Below are 17,484 nucleotides of genomic sequence, written 5' to 3'. Positions count from 1 at the left end.
AGCCTAATTATTGAAAAAGTTGGTTGGAATATGGATATTTTTGACAGCTCAAAAAATCCCTTAAATTTGAGTATATAAAAAAGAATGTATAAGGCAATTTATTTAAGCTTGTGGTTGAAAATACATAATAATCCTGGTTATTATTGTGTTATTTTGGAAAAGGAATGCAGTGTTTGTTTGCTTATGCATAGATGGTATTGTGGTTTATATTTGAAAGCTGTTGTTGGCAGCAAGAACAGCCTGTCTGTAAAGTGAGATGTTATCCCTAAACATGCTCAATGTTTCTGTAGCACTTAGACATGTAAGCATTCCAACAGGCTTCACCTCAGCTGAGGTGCAGCAATCTCATGGAAATGTAAGAATTCCAAAGCAGGCAGGACTCATACTTTGCCTCTTATTGAAATCATACAGTGCTGGCTGTGTGTTGCAGTAGCTGTTCTACAACACAATGTGTGCCTCAGTAGCAGAAGTGCTTTGCAGTGAGAGTCTGAGAGCCAGAGCAAAAAGTAACAGTTAAAAAAATAAATAAAAAATGGCTGTTGGCATGAAAAATGAACTAAATAGCTATGTTCTGATTTATTGTGGCTCAAATACAGTAAAATCTCTTAGAAATTGGATATTATATTTGATTGTAAACCATCTATATTAATTCATGGTGTTTTGCGCAATGGATGAAAGCAGCTTTCCTGTATTATTTACCGCATAGATTTCGTCCAAGTTCTGGTTGTGTTGTAGCATTTTAGTAGTGGAATTGCAGTGAATGAATTCCCAAGGTGTTTGTCCTTACTGTCACCCTGCAGGGCAGTGTGGTGGCAGAACTTGTTGGCAGGACTCACAGGCAGAATTTATTCTCAGAATAGAAATCGGTCACTGTTAAAAAATAAAATAATATCCGACCAGTCACTCAAGTGGAACAGTTTAAGTGAGGGCGACCTCTGTTGTCTAAGCAGATGAGAGTATTTCATGCTGCAGGTTTCTTCTGTCCAAATACAACAGGCATTTCTGATATCCTTTGAGCTGCCCTTCTGCGCCATTTATTTGCAGTGCCTTGGATGTGGAGCTAGATGGGCTGCACTTCTTTTAATAAAAGTTCCAAGGAAGAATGTAGACAGAGAAATATGTCAAATGGGGAATTTTCTAGGCTGTTTCATAGGTCAGTTAGATCTTGCTTCCTCCAGGTCATAATCAGTTAAAATGTTGTCATTTTTCTAATCTCTCAAATGATTTCAGCAATGGATACTGCTGGCAGTCAAAATGAGGAGATCTGTATCTTCAAATAAAATTCATAGTGAATGTACACATTGTAGGTGATGAATTTCAAAATGCATTCCTGGATATGAAGCATGTAATGCCTCTTTGACCTTCCTTTTCAAGTTGTAACTCAGATTCCCCATTAATTTTGAACATTCATTATTAACAAAACGTTTCTGTGTTTGTGTTGTTTCTGCACCTTATTTAAAGTGGCTTGTCTAAAAATCCTGATACATTTGTTTTGAAATTTCTTCTGTGTCGGGCAGGCATAACTGCTGTTTGCATTTTCAACATCTGTTTTATGGTATTAAGTGTCTGCTCAGTGTCAGTATTTAGTTTAGAAATTCAGTACAAGTGTTCGTGGTAAGTGTTGATGGCTGCAGTGTTTCTTGATGTAAAGACTTGTGCTGACCCTTCTGAGCTAAGGACTGAACAGATTTGGAGCGTATGTTTTTGTTGAAAGATACTGTTTATATTTAAAAACATCTTTATTTTTAATACATATGCTAGATACTGCATTTACATGTCTGAGCCTGTTTAGTTTATCTAATAGTGTACAGTTTCAGTCATATTGCTATGTACATATTATTAAAAATATATCCTTCGTGGATATCTTCATTGAAATGCAATAAAAAGGGTTCATTTCATGAGACCTTTAGATGCTTTAACAAATGCTTTAATGGACTGTTATATCAAATTGTTTTCTTAAATAACTTCTGTAACTGTAACCTCACAGTCTTCTTTTTAAAACAGCTTCAAGCTCTCCTTCAGATATGGCCTAAGCTGCTGCCTAGAGAAGCTTTAGAATTGTTGGATTTCAATTACCCAGACCAGTATGTGAGAGAATATGCAGTGGGTTGTTTAAAGCAAATGAGGTGAGTTTGTAGTGTTATTTGTTCAGCGTGTGAAATGTTCTTGAGGGGTGTGCACAGAGGAGTACTGCGTTTTGGTTGTCTCTAGAAAAAAAAAGCTTCAAGAGAAAAAAGATTTAAGTGGACAGCCTGCTGTAAATAATGACCAAATAAAGCAATCTTTCTCTATAAGCAAATTGGCAGCCAAATGAGATCTCCTTATTCTGATATCTTGTATTCAAAGATCATTATTTTCCATGCTGCTAAAGAAAACTGGTGTACTTTTGTTCCAGAAAGTTGTGTGTTCACCTTTCTTGGACAAAGGGTGAACAAAGTATTGTGAGAACTTTCTAATGATGAAAAGATGAAGTATCACAGTAGTCAAATAATGCAAAAATGCTTTTTGTCAGGTATTTGCTGTATCATTTAATAGAAATGTTTGCCTTTATGTAATATGCTACAAAGGAGAATTCCTGCTTTGATTGATTTTCCCAGTAGCCTCTGCTATCTAAGTTCTTCCCTTATCACATACATTTTACTCTTCACTGTAACCTAGAGGAAGATTTATTTCACGTTATCATTTGCAGGACTACTGTATTTCCTGTCCTTGAATTCTAATGTCTCTGTGGTGAATAGTTTAATGATTCATTTTTTAATGGTCAAGGCTATGTATTTGAAAAACATATTTTGACTTCTTTCAAATGTAAACAAGCAGTTTAGCTGCTATCCAAATAATATTGAATTGTTACATCTGGAATTATTTCTAGAATTCTTAGTTCTGGCTCTGAAACAAAATTGTCTCCAGTTGGGTATCAATTTCCAACTTTAAAAAGTCTGCCGAAGACAGCTGGTAGAAGCTGTGAATCCTAATAGCTGAAATGAGAAAAGTAGGGAAAAATAAATATAGCACAGCATGATTGAGCGTTTTGACCAAGTTACTGAATGGTGTTCCCATGGGTCAGCACTGGGTACAATCCTGTTTAACATCATCAACTTGGATGGAAGGATTGAGTGCACCCTCAGCAAGTTTCCAGGTGATCTGAACTGACACAGAAGAAGGCAGTGGTGCCGTTCAGTTGAGGCTTGGACAGGCTGGAGGGCTGGGAGGAGGGGAACCTTTTGCGAGTCAACCACAGAAGGTGCAAAGTCACCTTCACCTGGGAAGGAATAACCACGTACATCAGTACGGGTCAGGGGCTGGCCTGCTGGAAAGGAGTTCTGCAGAGGAAGATCTGGGTGTCCTGGTGGACAGCAGGTTTGCCGTGGGCCAGCGGTGTGTCCTTGTGGGCAAGAAGGCCATTGGCAGCCTGGGGTGTTACAGAGAGCGTGGCCAGCAGGGCGAGGGAGGTGATCTTCCTCCTGCACTCTGCCCTGGTGAGGCCACATCTGCAGCACTGTGTCCAGTTCTGGGCAATCTAGTTCAAGAAAGACAAAGACCTAGAGAATTCAGCAGAGGCCACACAGTTGTTTAGGACCTGGAGCATCTCCTCTACGAGGAAAGGCTGAGAGATTTGGAGCTGTTCTGGCTGGAGAAGGCTGATGGGAATTTACAGTGCTTGTAAATGGGCAGGGATCAAGTGGATGGGGCCGTGCTCTTTTTATTGGTGCCCGGTGGCAGGATGAGGGGCAACGGGCTTGAGCTGGAGCACAGGAAAGTCTACATGAACACAAGAAAGAGCTTTACTTCGAGGATGGCAGAACGCTTAAATTGGCTGCACTGAGAGGTGGAGTCTCCTTCTCTGGAGATAGGCAAAGCCCAGCTGGATGCTTTCCTGTGTAACTCAACCAAGGGAACCTGCTTCAGCAGGCAGTTGCTCTAGGTGATCTGCAGAGATCCCTCTGAGTCTGTGAAGCTTTTCAGAGTAAGAGTCAGAGAAAAGAAGAATATTTGCGTTTCCCAGGTCCTCAGGTGATGCACAGAAGAATTGCTGCTCTTTCCCTTTCATCCTAGGCAGAGGATTTGAATTCTACAGACCATTTATGAAGAGGGAAGACATTTGAATGTAAAAAGTCTGGGAAAGTTCAGGTTCTGTTGTGGATTGACGTAACTCTCAAGTGTTGGAGGGTTTTGTTGTGATGGGAAAGATGGGTACAGGGTTTTAAAGAAAATTATTGGAATTATTTGTATTATGTCACAATATTAAGTACTTGAAGTATTTAAAACTACTACATTAATTAGTGCACGGACTTTCAAAAGAAGTGTTTCTATGGACTATTGCTAAATGCTGAAATTTGCCTTCCTGAAGTACTTTGGGCAAGATGATGTTTTTTTAATATATATTTTTTTTAAGACAGGGAGGAAGATCACATGTTGGTATGGTTTTTAAGAGCAAATCAACAAAAATAGAAACATTTTGGCTAAACTAGTTGTTTTATAATATATATTTTAGTAAAGCAGCTCATTCTAGCTTACAGGTAGCAACTTCTTGAGGTAGCAACTTCTTAAGACAGGTTAGTTAAATTACATTCAGTGGAGTGAATATTGCTTTCCTTTGAAACAGCTTTGCACATATTCTTAGGTATGCCTCAGGGGTCTTTTTTGCCCATGCCTGTTGCAGTTAGATAACTGGTAGGTTACAGTGCTTCCAAAGGTACAGTTTCTTAGTCAGAAGTTGAGGGCAAAGAAGAGTGAATGTTCTTCAGAAAACTTCTGGAACAATTAATCTCCTGGCTGGTTAACCTGGCACTCAGGCTGAGGTGTTGATCATGTAACGGATCATGATAAAATACCAGGTTCTACTTACAGGTTTGATAGCTTTAAGAATCTTTCAGAATTATAACATATCGATTAAGTGATCAAATCTGGCTCTTGCATAAGTTGTGTGTGTATTCGTATTTTTCTCTAAATGATTGAAAAGTTGGCATGAAACTGAAACTATTGAAACTAAATCTGTTCTAATTGGGTTTATCATATGCATCTGAATTTCTGGAATGTCATTAATCTGGTTATTCTGTTATTAACTGATCTTATGTACCTCATTCTAGTGATGAAGAGCTTTCTCAGTATCTTCTTCAACTTGTGCAAGTCCTGAAATACGAACCTTTTCTTGATTGTGCTCTCTCCAGATTTCTACTAGAGAGAGCACTTGCTAATAGAAGAATAGGACAGATGTTGTTCTGGCATCTAAGGTAGGAACATCTCTCTTATATTTTTCTGAAACTGTTGATGTAGATGGGACTTCTGGGACGTAGGTCAGGATGTTAATGTTTATTTATTTATTTTTATGCCCTTGGCATTTATTGAGCAAAGCCAGCCTGTAGTTGAAATTTTATTACTGTGCTTTGTAATCTGCTGTTTGAAGAAAATTCCTCTCTAGGCAACTGTTAAGTTAGGTTTGTGTTTGATTTCAGTGCTTGTTTTGACTGTGCATGTAGTAAAACTGCAATACTTACACCTCAACTGTGAGGAAAAAAATAAATCAGAAAACACCAGAAGAGCAGTTCTGTGTGCTCTTGCTGTATGTGATGATCAGTTCCATGAGTTGCAGGTACCTTGCAGCATTTACTTACATGTTGATTCTGTTTTTGGAATCCAACTTATTATTCTGATATTTCTAAGTGAAAAGAGCAAGCTTTACTTGAAAATGTTTTGGAGGATAATTGGCACTGCACTGAAATTCAGTGGCTTCTTTCAAAGTGTTTTTCCTCAGAGAAATTTTGTTTTTTTCTTAAGAAGTTTTGAAAACACACACTTGAACATTAGCCCTAACTCTCAGTATCATCTATTAGCACTGCTTTCTTTAATATAAGCAGATCCTGAAAACAAATATCGAATTGCTACCGCTTAACAGTTTTGCATCTACAACAGTCCAAGACCTAGAAACAAGTGGTATGTGGAAACTGGCTATTCCTTATGAGTGTTCAGCATGCGTGCGTTGTTATTTCTTACAAAATCTAGCTTTCATCTAAAAGTGTTCATCAAGTGTTTTGTTTTTTTCTTTTTCTCAGTTTCAACAGCTTTAAATGTTTATCTGTAAAATTGTGCAGTCTGTTTAGATAAATGAGAAGCCTTTCTGCTGTGATGTTCCCTTGCAGGTCAGAGGTTCACATACCTGCTGTTTCAGTACAGTTTGGTTTGATACTTGAAGCTTACTGCCGAGGAAGTGTTGCTCACATGAAAGTGCTTGCTAAACAGGTATACAGTCCCCTCCTCCTTTAAACTCCACATGCTAGCTTGTAACTCAAATCCTTTTCCATTTTCCTCTGGGCCATAAGGTTACCTTGACAAATTCATCTGTTTGGGAAAGAGGAAGGTGAGATGGAGAGAAGAAAGCATGAGTGAGAGGGAGAAGTGCATTTGGATGGGTGTAATGAAGGAGCTGCTCTCCCTGGTACAGAAAGCAGCCAGTGCTGTGGGATCTTAGGGGCTGCTTTGTCGTGTTCTGAGAAGTGCAAGGTAGTTTGAGCAATGTGCTGCATTCTGGGTTGAGCAGCAGGCTGCCCAGATTATTAGCAGAAGAGTTTATGTACACTTAACACTTGTGACCTTTTTATTTTGCCCAATAGAAAGTGTTGCGTTTCTATCCATACTTCATATAGGTGAGTCCAGGACAACCTCCTACAGGTTCTGCTTTTGTTAAAAAGTGATGCCAAAAATGCTGAAGCTGTATATTATATATAAATACGTGTATGTATACATATATACACACATATATATATATATATATATAAATTGTATCTAAATTATATATACATAAATTGTATCTAAATTTATTTAGATACTTTATATATGTGTATCCATTATATATATGTAAATTGTAGTTCTCCCTGGAAAGAAAGACATGGAAACAAGCTAAATCATTTAGTGTTAATATGGATTTGTTATGTTTTTTTCTTTGATAACAACAACAAAAAGATATTTGCTTTTAAGTACACTTGGTAAGTATATTAGCAGACCATTAAGGAGACTCACACATTGTGTTATGAAGGCTCCAATACAGTCTTAGCAAATAAATGTGGATTGTTACTGTGAAATCTTTGAAAATTATAGCTCTCCTGGAATTACTCTATTTGCTGTGTCAGGGAAAATAAGGACAGAAAAAGCAACTCGATAAATGTTTGGTGAGCAGTTTTTTGATACTGTCAGTATTGCAGATGTAATGAAAGTGACAAACCAAGCAGGAATGCCCTGTTATGCACTTTGTTACTGACATTCACAGAACACAGAAAAGACTCATATCTTACATGAGTGCTTGTTAGTATTGTCAGAATCATAAAAAGGTTAGGTGATGAAATGCTTGCAGCAATAGACCTAAGGTCAGTAGAGTTTTTGTGCATTTCACAGGAAACAAATGTCAGTACAGTCAAAGAAGGGGCACAAAAATTCCCAACTGTGCAAACACGGAAGAAATTCAAAGTAGAAATACTTCAAAAAGTTCCTGTTTGTACAGCCCAGGTTCCATTTTGTTCCCTTGTCACTGATGTTTGTACAGCTCCAAGAATAGTGGAAAGGCAGAGTGCTTTTGGTTTTGACAGATGGCTGACCTGGCAGGTCTCCATTGCCTCAGTTTTATAATCAAACTGCATGCAATTTCCACAGCATCCTGCCTGACAGGGTTCAGTCTGTCTGTAAAAGTGCTAAGTCTTGACTCAGCACCTTATGAATTGAACTGAAGCTTCCTTGTATAGAAATCAGCTTTTACAGTTTGCTGCTGTTTGCTAGAGAACATACACATTGCTGAGCATGTTAAGTACAGCTAGTGTAAATGCAGTTGATGGATCTGCTATTTGATACTCAGCTAACTGCTTAGGTGTAGGTGCAGCATGGAAGTCATAATCTTTGTATGAGCAGTCTGGGTTTGTTACCAGAAGGCTTCTCTCTGTTAACGTTACGTACGTTTACACTGTTAGCTGTTTTCTTACAAATTGTACCTGTGGAAAACTTCTTTAAACAGAGGGAAGGGGGAAAAATAATGGGCTTAACCCTTCCTTTTATACATTGTAAAAGTAAAAATAGATTGTCTAGGTGATACCTTAGAATGTAAAGCATCCTAACTGATTAGAACATTTAACTTAAGCCTAAATTTTGCAGGGTTTTAATGAGCAAACTTTTGCAGGGCAGGCTTAAGTGTTCTAAGCATGTGTAGCTGTGTGTGTGCAATTGTCTGCAGTCAGTCACCTGGGCATTTGGGTCGTGTGCCTCTAACTGCCGTGTGAGTGAAGTATCTGCATCCGTCAACTCGAGTCCTGTTTGTAGGAGTAAAAGCACTCAGTTTCTGTTGACTTCAGTATGGACTGAAGCATCTGTGCTGTGCTTTGTTGGACTGCCGAAAGTTGAATTTTGTAGGACTTTCAGTAAATGTCTGCACCATGCATGAAAATGTGAATTTTGCCGGAAATGTTGAGTCCTGCTTTAAAAAGTGACTTGAAATTTGAGATTTCATGCCATCAGTGTTTTTGTTATTTGTAAAAATGGTGCTTCTAGAACATGAGTAATTTAGAAAAAGCTATTCTCCAGTTTTTTATTTTTACTGATTATAATTTCCATTGTTGAAGATGTTGTAAAATTACTTAATACTTCAGATAACTTTTTTTTTTTTTCTGTCAAATGAGATTTTACATATTGTATGATGTGCAAAGTCGAAGCAATAACTTGACGATAAACTATTTCTTTCAGGTAGAAGCTCTTAATAAAATGAAGACTTTAAACAGCCTAATTAAGCTGAATGCCATGAAACAAAGCAAAGCAAAAGGAAAAGATGCAATGCACACATGTTTGAAACAAAATGCTTACAGAGAAGCACTCTCTGACCTCCAGTCTCCTCTGAATCCTTCTGTTATACTTTCAGAACTGCAGTAAGTAAAGGATGAGAGAATGGTGTTACACTGTAGATTTTGATGGGAAATGCCTGTTGCTTGAGCTTCCTTTGTGCTGTTAGCAGCTATGCTGTCACAGGGAGCACTTGCTGCAGGGAGAGCAGGTCTGTTGGCAGTCTTCCTGCGCTCAAAGAGCAGTTAGCTTGAAGATGTTTTGTGGTCCACCATGTGACTTAATGCTCTTAGTCAATGTATTACATAGCTAAACATTTTAAAATATAAGCCTAAATGTGAATTAGACTGTGTTCTTGACTTCTGCTTGTGATAGTAAGCACAAAAGTGTGATTAAAATATGAAAGCACTTAAATGGGAAGTCTAGAACAGAGTAGGAAGATACAGAGAAGACATTTTCTGTGTAAATGTAAGTCTTAATTTAGATGTGTGTGTGCTGTTCATGGCGTCCAGTGTAGTCAGTGTGTAACAGACACATCCATACTTGGTACACACAGCAAGTAGTAGAGAGAAAGCTGAGGTAGCATTTAAGCATTTCCTAACCAGAAGTCTACATTGTCTGCTGTTTCAAACAGTGTTCAGTTCTGTTCAGCTGAATTATTTTTAATGGACTATAACATCTGTCATGTTTTCTTCCAGTGTTGAGAAGTGTAAGTACATGGATTCTAAAATGAAGCCTCTATGGATAGTGTACAACAATAAGATGTTTGGAGGAGATCTTGTAGGCATCATCTTTAAAAATGGCGATGGTAAGCAGTGCTGAGCACTGGGAATTTTTCTTTCTTCATTATTCTCACACTTGCACTGAAGCTGTGCTGCTCTGTATTTACCAGAATTTAACAGGGTTTACTGCAGCATCAATAAGCAAATTAAGCATCTTCTTCTGACTAGTTTTCCAATTACAGATTTTGCCAATCACGATGATTCAATCCCGATCAACCCCTCTTTAACATTTAGTATTGATGAGGATTTGTAGATAGCTTTTTCTGAAACATTTTTATGAACATTAGGAGGTTTGTCTCCAACACACTGAGAAACTGAGGCAGCAGTTCCAACCTTCCATTACAGATCTCCGACAGGACATGCTGACACTCCAGATTTTACGTTTGATGGATGTACTTTGGAAGGAGGCTGGCCTGGATCTCCGGTAAGGAGCTCTTGTGGGCTGGTTTATATGGATGGGGAGTCCACTCTTACCAGTAAAACTTTCCTGTTTAGTTGCTTTCCCTACCATAGTCTTTCTAAATGTCTATGTTAGTGCCAAAGGTTTCAGTTGTCATAGCCAAGGTGAACAGGCTGTAGGAAGCACTGGCCTTACCCACAGAGATGACTTCTCTGCAGTTTATTCCTGAGATGGCCCAGATTACCAAGTAATTTCTCCATGAAATGAAATGCAAGAAGTGAAGTAAAACACAGCATTTTAACTTATTGTCAAGCAGGGTATTTGACCAGGTACACTGCATCTCTCACTGTGTATCTGAGTTGCCATGCTGATTGTAAATCACAATGTTCATGTTGACAAAAAGCACTGCATGAGGTGAGAAAACAGTTCTTCAATAAAGGCTCCAGCAACCAGGTTCTGTGTCTTTTTATTGCTTGGTAGGTTGCTTTTGATGTTTGTTCTGTTTGTCTGTTTTCTCATGTAACAAACATGTCTATTAACTGTCATTGATTTGGGAGTGTAAGTAAAAATGGGGATTCACTTAGTGATTTGTGGGAATCAGAACTCCTAGGTTCTAATGCACATATACAAATGAAGGAAAAATATTTTGCAGCTTCCTCAATATTTCTGCTCCAAATTGTACATTTTGATGCCATTTCAGTTTGCAATTCTAAGTTAAAATGTAAAAATTGGTGGAAAATAAGCAACATTTTGTGCTAAAGCTTCTATTTCTGCTTGCAGGTCTTGTGGATACCTTTAATGTGCATTCTGGAGTTTCACATTGTGTTTTAGCAAGAAAAGAATGTTATTCAGGTGTCAAAAAAATTCAGAATAGAATTATCTTTTTATCTTAAAGTGTCCTGCAATGTTCTTACCTTCATATAATTGGTAGGATAAGCACGACTTCTTTACCAGAATACTAGAGGATTCCAATGAGGAAAAGTACTTAAATATTATTTGAAAGACTTCAGTTTTGGATTCTTTATGCTCAGCTTTTCAAATCTTGTGGTTCAAGCATTAGTGTGAGTTTTGTAAGGTGTGTAACATCTGCCCATCAAATAATAAAATTAGAAACTTAACAGTCAGGAAAATATGCTACTTATGGAGAGATTCCTTGGAGTGAAGCATGGGATAAAAGGGGAAAGTGAATAATAAATTGTTTCTGGTAGTCTGTGTTTGCTGTGAGATTGCTGAGTGTGAATTAAATTGAACGCTGAAACTTTAGATAATCGATGTCATAAATACACTGTGAGGAGGCAGCATTAAGGGCAAGGACAATGTCTGGCAGCTGTGGAATCCCATATGAGGCATACTTCACTCGCTGCTTTCGCAGAAGCTTCGTCTGGGGTTCCAGGCAGGGCCACACAGCATGCAAAGCAAACAGGAATCAGCATCAGGAGTCATTCCTGACTAAGGCTTTTTTTTTTTTTTTTTTTTTTTAAACAAAAAACCTCAAAAAATGTGGCTCTGATGTCCAAAGATTTGTCTTAAAACTCTCAGGAAAAAAAATGTAGAAAAGGGAAATTCCAGGAGGAACTGAAGTTCTATAATTGGCCTCTTCCATTTATTTACATAACTGAGAGCATCTTCCTTCCATTCACCCTTTTTTTTTTAGTTCTGATTATGAAATAAAATTCTGGGATCGAGGCAGGGTTGCAGTTCTGTATCTATCAAAGAGGTATTAGCCAGCATTTGCCAAGGAAGGGCGCTAAAGTGACTTTAATTGGCAAAGGATTGGCTAAAACAGCTCTCTAACACCAAGAGGATGAGGAGAAGACTCTGTTCAGAGAAGACTCTGTGATCCCTAGTCTTTGTTTGCAGTCTGCATGCCTCCTGAGAAGAGGCAACTCCAAACTCCTTGAATGAGTAGCAGCAGGAAGAGGTTTTGTTGCCCTGTTAGTGAGTCAGGCTTGTTTGTTGGCTTGCCTCTCACTGCTGGCATTAGGAGACTCCTGTAACAGGAGAAAAAGTGGTGTTGCCTACTTCTGATTTTCTGAAAATACAGTTCATACATCAGTGCCAATAAACGCAGTCTTTTTTTCTTGCTCTTTATCATCCTTTGAGGTTTAAGTTTCCCTCAAGCTGTAGCTTCCTTTTTTCTTTTGTGGATGCACAGTCGATTTCGCACTTTCAACATTTTCCACTACAGAGTGTTTGATAATTCAAGTAAAAGCAAGGCTTCCAACATCAATGCACAAACGCTGCTTGCTTTTCCTCCCGGGGAAGTAACTCCCAATCTAGAATATGTTGGTACGTCAGAGTGCGTGGCTTCTGTGAAGCATGGATCAAATGGCAAACACTGTGCTGCCACTGAGGTGCTGGGGGCAGCATCGCTTGCTGTGTACATGCATTGCAGTCCCTAATCAGTCATTAGGAAAATAAAATGAAACCGTGTCTCTGCCTGTGTCTTTCACTAGAAGTGTGAAGCAAGCACAATGTCGCCATGGGATTTCTCTGCTCTGCAGAGGGGCAGCGTGTGTGGGTTTTGAGATCTGCAAAGGTGAACAGGAACTTTTTGGGGTTTTTTTTTCCTGTTTGTTTTTCACTGTCAACTATTTTGTCTCCTGGGTAAAGTGGCCTCTTGCACACATGGTGTGTTCTGTTGTTTAGGTTCCTGTGTGTGCATTCTGACCAAATGTTAGAACCAGACCAGGGTTTGTATCAGAAAAGGAAGTGTGCGTGTGCAGCAGGATGCAGCAGTGTTCTCTGTTAGTTCCTTCGTCCTGGGCTGTCACTGGGTGCCTTGTAGAGTGCCCAATTGAACAGAGCTGAAGGTGCCTCTGCTTTTCAGTACAGATCCAACCGTTAGACAGCAGAGACCAGCAGCAAAGACGAATGCTACTCTGTTGTTTGGAGAAGTCTGACTCGGAGTTCTCTTTAGATATCAGTCACTCCAGTGCAGAGAGTAATTAGAAAACAAAAAAGCATATTCTTTAATTAATCTGCCTACTTTAAGCAAACAAAAGCCCTACCTGTTCACTTCTGAAACAAATTGTTACCAGAACACTGAGTTGGAAATAGCATGCTATGGGATCTGCAGTGTGGCAGCTCTAATGAGAGCAAGTTTCACCAAAAGGTATTTCTGTGGCTTTACCTGTACTGCAGCATTGCATTTGTGCTAGGGGAGAAATTAGTAAGGTCACAGAACAGCAGAAAGTCCTAAATGTGAGGACTTTGATCTTTGTTGATTAATCTTTAATGTGATAAACTGTCACAGAAGTATTTAGTATGGAGTTACTTTTTGGACTGGTACGGGGTGTTGCAAAAAGGTTTGTGAAATCTCATGTTAAGTGGCTTTGTTTGAATGAAAGGTTTGTAAAACCACTGAAAAAATTATTTTTGACAAGTTTAAAGCTTATCATTGTTTTGAAATTGGACCTGAAGTTACAGAGAATGTTTTCATAAAGTACCAAAATTTGGAGTTTTATTGAGGAAGAATTAGATTATTGAAATAAAGAACAGTATTAACATTTTTCCCCCTTCATTTATGTTGATGTTTGAGAAAATGAAGAAAGAGAAAAAATATCTGTCCTGCCCAGAACTGCTGCACTGATCTGTCAGTGCTCTTCACATGGCGTTAAAAAAGCAGGGCGCATATCCTGCTGACAGATGGTGAAGTCATGAGGACTGGGCTGAGATGGAAAAGGCTGAGCGCATTTGTCCCTAACTTGACTCCTGTCAAAGTGTCTCTCTGACAAGGATGTTTTTTCCTCCAGTTGTAAGCAAAGAGTCCTCAAGGGGCTGAAGGCTTTCATCATTGCTTGCTTTTGAAGGGGAAGTTGTTGGACGTGTGCCCAGTGAAGCTGCAAGTGGGGTGGGTTGAAATACCATGGAAGAGGGCCAGCGTGCACTTTAACCTGGCAATGCTTGGCTTACGTTTGTCATGTCGTGATAAGGATGGGCAGTGCTTCCTTGTGTCATGCACGCTGGCTTTCAGTGATTACAGATACGCTTCTGTTCATTGTGAGAACCCTCTGGCCTAGAGTTGGGATTTTTCATTTAATACTTTAGAATAGTAATGGAATGAAGTTTCCAAATCTGCATTTCTTACTTTGATTTGAAGTTGGATGTTCTCTAAATGGCCTTCTGAATCTCGTCTTCTGTTCACTTTGTTGCCAGTGGAAAAGAGCACCCAACTATGTGGGTCTTAGCACTTAGAGCCCTTCAAATGTGCGTTATTGCTGTAGTAGAGAAACTTCTATCTAACAGCTCTTACGCCAAGAAGCTCCAATTAATTTTGCCTGGGTTTTTATTTATTTTTCTTCTGTGGCTTTAGATAATAGTCTGTCTCACACAAGAGCTACAGTTCTGCTTTGTAGAAATCGGGATTAATAACTCTGTTTGTAAATGCAAATGATGCAAAGCTTTGTCTTTCTATCTGCACACCCCCACAAATTTTATGTCCTGCACATTTTTATACAGCTGTGTAAGTTAGTGCGTACTATTTACTAATTGTGCACTGCAATTAGATTTGCATGAGTATATGTTTTTAATACAAGGATGAGCAGAATTGAGAGAACATCTGTGATCTGAGATGGCTGAAATGAGAATAAGCACCTCTACTTGTGATGCCGTGTCTTTGGAGACAGCAGTTGTGATGGCTTCACTCCTCTACAATAAAAGAAATGCTTTGGAAAAGTGCACTTACATATTTAGACATATCTCCCCTTGGTTCAGATGTTTGTCCATGTCTTACTTTAATGCAGTGGTGCTGTCGATACTTGTACTCGACAGTGTGTGAATGCACAGCAGTATTCTTATGTATCAGGTGAATTGGAAGATGTACTCCTGTTTTCCAATATTTTTCTAGCTTAAGCCTAGAAATTAATGGGAGATGAAAAATATTATTTCATTTCTGTGCTTTCTAGGGGCTTTCTAGCGTTTTAAGTTGAAACAGGAAAAATAGAGAAAAAAGTCCATTGTTTCTATTTACACAAACAACCTACAGTACAGAATGAACTTGAGTGTAAATCTGATTGGCCACTTAACCAGGAAACTATCAAATGCAAATAAAGGGCTCCCTCTATAGTTTCTCCTATAAAACTACAGGTAACAGTATTCTCTAATGGCAAAATTAAGGTTGTGGTTAACTTCTTCTGTATGCGTACATGCAGTAGGAAAAATGAATGTTTAAATGAATTGCTGTTATTTTAAATTTGCAAAGCAAATCTGTATATTAACTTCCAACAATGTAATGTTCAAATTAAATCAACATTCAGCCCTGTGAAAATATTCACGTAGCAAAGAAGCATTCTTGCTCTTTTTGGCTTTAACGTTGATCTTTGCTTTGTTTCAGGATATTGCCGTACGGCTGTTTGGCAACTGGAGATCATTCAGGCCTTATTGAGGCTGTTTCCAGTTCAGAAACCATTGCTGACATTCAGTTAAATAGTAGCAATGTTGCCGCCGCCGCTGCCTTCAACAAAGATGCTCTCTTAAACTGGCTGAAGGAATACAATTTAGGGTAACTTCTACAATTGTTTTCTCATCTGCAGTGTAACCTACAAAATTCCTGCAGGTCTGTGTTTCAGTGTTCAGGAATGTGTGTCTGTGCTGGCAGGCGCATCGCTTTCTTTCTTCAGTCTGTCAGATTCTGACTCAGCTTCAGATTGCCCTTGGAAATCAGACAGTGGTCCAGCAGAACTTCTGACATTTGCAGCACTGTGATTTCACGTTGTTGAAGATGCACTAAATTAGACCAAACAAACAGGAAGTAAAACAAAAAAAGCCAAACAAACAACTTCATGGGTCTCAAATCTGGGAGCTGTTGCCACAGTTGGATTTCTCCAGTTTTTCATACCTAGTTTTTACAGTGTTTTCTCTCAATTAAATCTGATTTAGCAGTATTGTAAGTGGATTTTGTTTATCAAACCAAAAGTTCTTGTTCGTGTCGAGTCACGGGATGAATTGTCAGTACAGTACACTGATATTAGTTGTTCTTGTATTTCTAGAGATGACTTGGACCGAGCCATTGAAGAATTCACTCTGTCTTGTGCTGGCTACTGTGTAGCTACTTACGTGCTGGGGATTGGTGACAGGCACAGTGACAATATAATGGTCAGAAAAAACGGTCAGGTAAAAATCTTTTCTGTAGGCAGAACTACAGCAGCTGTATGGGAATCTCTGTGAGAACTTCCAGTTTCTTTTGTGTATCAGCAGGATTAGATCTGAAAGTCGCGAGGTTTCTTTTGTTTACTGAAAATCTGAGAGAGCAATTTTAATTTAAAGAAAGGTTGAAATGTAAGAGGAGTGGAAGGAGCAAGCACTGCTTGCTTTATGAGCAGCTGTTTCCCAAGTGAGGCTGTTGTACAGATGTTTCTCAGAGCCCCTGAAAGGCCCGTTAATGGTCCAGAGTCACAGAACAAAAGCTCCTTTCAGAGCATCTTGCAAAATACCATCTTTTAGAAATGCACAAAGTATAGTTTTGAGCTGTATCGTTTTCCTGAATTTAATGTCTACAGATCAGAAAAGAAGCTAGAGGTTGTCTTTTCCACATCGGTTTGTATTAGTGTCAATTGATAAATCAGTCTTGACCCACTGTAAGATGAAGTACTCCAGGCATACTCCAGTATGCTATGAGGAGTAACAGCATGAGTTAACTATTCTTGGTAGCAGCATCCTGTAGAGGTATTAGAAAAACTAATTTTTTTGTTGGAGGAATTAATTTTTTTTATTGTTATTTTTTAGCTCTTTCATATAGATTTTGGGCATATTCTTGGAAACTTCAAGTCCAAGTTTGGAATTAAAAGGGAAAGGGTGCCTTTCATACTTACCTATGATTTCATTCATGTTATTCAACAAGGGAAAACAGGGAACACTGAAAAATTTGGTCGGTGAGTATTATTTGAATCTCATCCTTTTGTAACTGAGATGATCTCTGGTGACAGTTTGCAATGCAGCAGCATCTTGTCCAGTTCCTTTTGCTAATCTTTTCATGTGTGGAACCGTGCTAATGTGTTTGTTACAACCTGCTTCTCTGCTTGAGCTAGAATTTATATACAGACTACTTTGTACATTAGAAACTGCAGTGGAAAGATACAGTTCCTTTTTATCTCCTCCAGCAGGTGATGCAGGAGGTGGCATCTTCTCCTGTGATGGTTCTGTTGTTTTTGTTGTGTCTTCCCTTAAGCCTTCAGCAGCACACGAGGCGCTAGGGAGTGGCTCCACAGACTGTTGCTGGACAGGATGAATGCTGTTCTTGAAGAACAGGTTTCCTTCTGCCCTTTCTATCCATCACTGCACATTGTGTGCTAATTAGTCATGGCCTTATTTTGGTGCTTAGGTATATATGTTTTTGCATGCCCTTCCCATCTTGGGTTAGAGAGTTGCAATGGAAGACAAAGGTATGTGATAAGGGAGAGCTCCCCTCTTAGCTCCTATTTACTGAGGAAGATTTTTCTTTTCCCTTTCTGTATCCTTCCCACAACTGACAGGATGGTCATTCTGCATGTT

General features: G+C 38.8%; 1 protein-coding gene across 6 annotated transcripts in view; it reads left to right on the top strand.

The window, feature by feature from the left end:
- PIK3CB (phosphatidylinositol-4,5-bisphosphate 3-kinase catalytic subunit beta) overlaps positions 1-17,484 on the top strand; it is an 89,771-nt gene that overhangs the window by 69,219 nt on the left and 3,068 nt on the right. For all 6 annotated transcript variants that reach the window (XM_052686977.1, XM_052686976.1, XM_052686980.1 and 3 more), the window contains 9 exons: positions 2,005-2,126; positions 5,088-5,231; positions 6,138-6,237; positions 8,719-8,897; positions 9,510-9,619; positions 9,939-10,017; positions 15,329-15,496; positions 15,984-16,107; positions 16,720-16,865. In XM_052686977.1, the coding sequence (XP_052542937.1) occupies positions 2,005-2,126; positions 5,088-5,231; positions 6,138-6,237; positions 8,719-8,897; positions 9,510-9,619; positions 9,939-10,017; positions 15,329-15,496; positions 15,984-16,107; positions 16,720-16,865 (1,172 nt within the window). The remainder of the gene's footprint in view (positions 1-2,004; positions 2,127-5,087; positions 5,232-6,137; positions 6,238-8,718; positions 8,898-9,509; positions 9,620-9,938; positions 10,018-15,328; positions 15,497-15,983; positions 16,108-16,719; positions 16,866-17,484) is intronic.

The sequence above is a fragment of the Tympanuchus pallidicinctus genome, unplaced genomic scaffold (genome assembly GCF_026119805.1).
Source record: "Tympanuchus pallidicinctus isolate F22 unplaced genomic scaffold, pur_lepc_1.0 scaffold22, whole genome shotgun sequence".
Taxonomy (NCBI): domain Eukaryota; kingdom Metazoa; phylum Chordata; class Aves; order Galliformes; family Phasianidae; genus Tympanuchus; species Tympanuchus pallidicinctus.
Note: the sequence above shows the minus strand (reverse complement) of the source record. Positions and strands in the feature narration are given on the sequence as shown.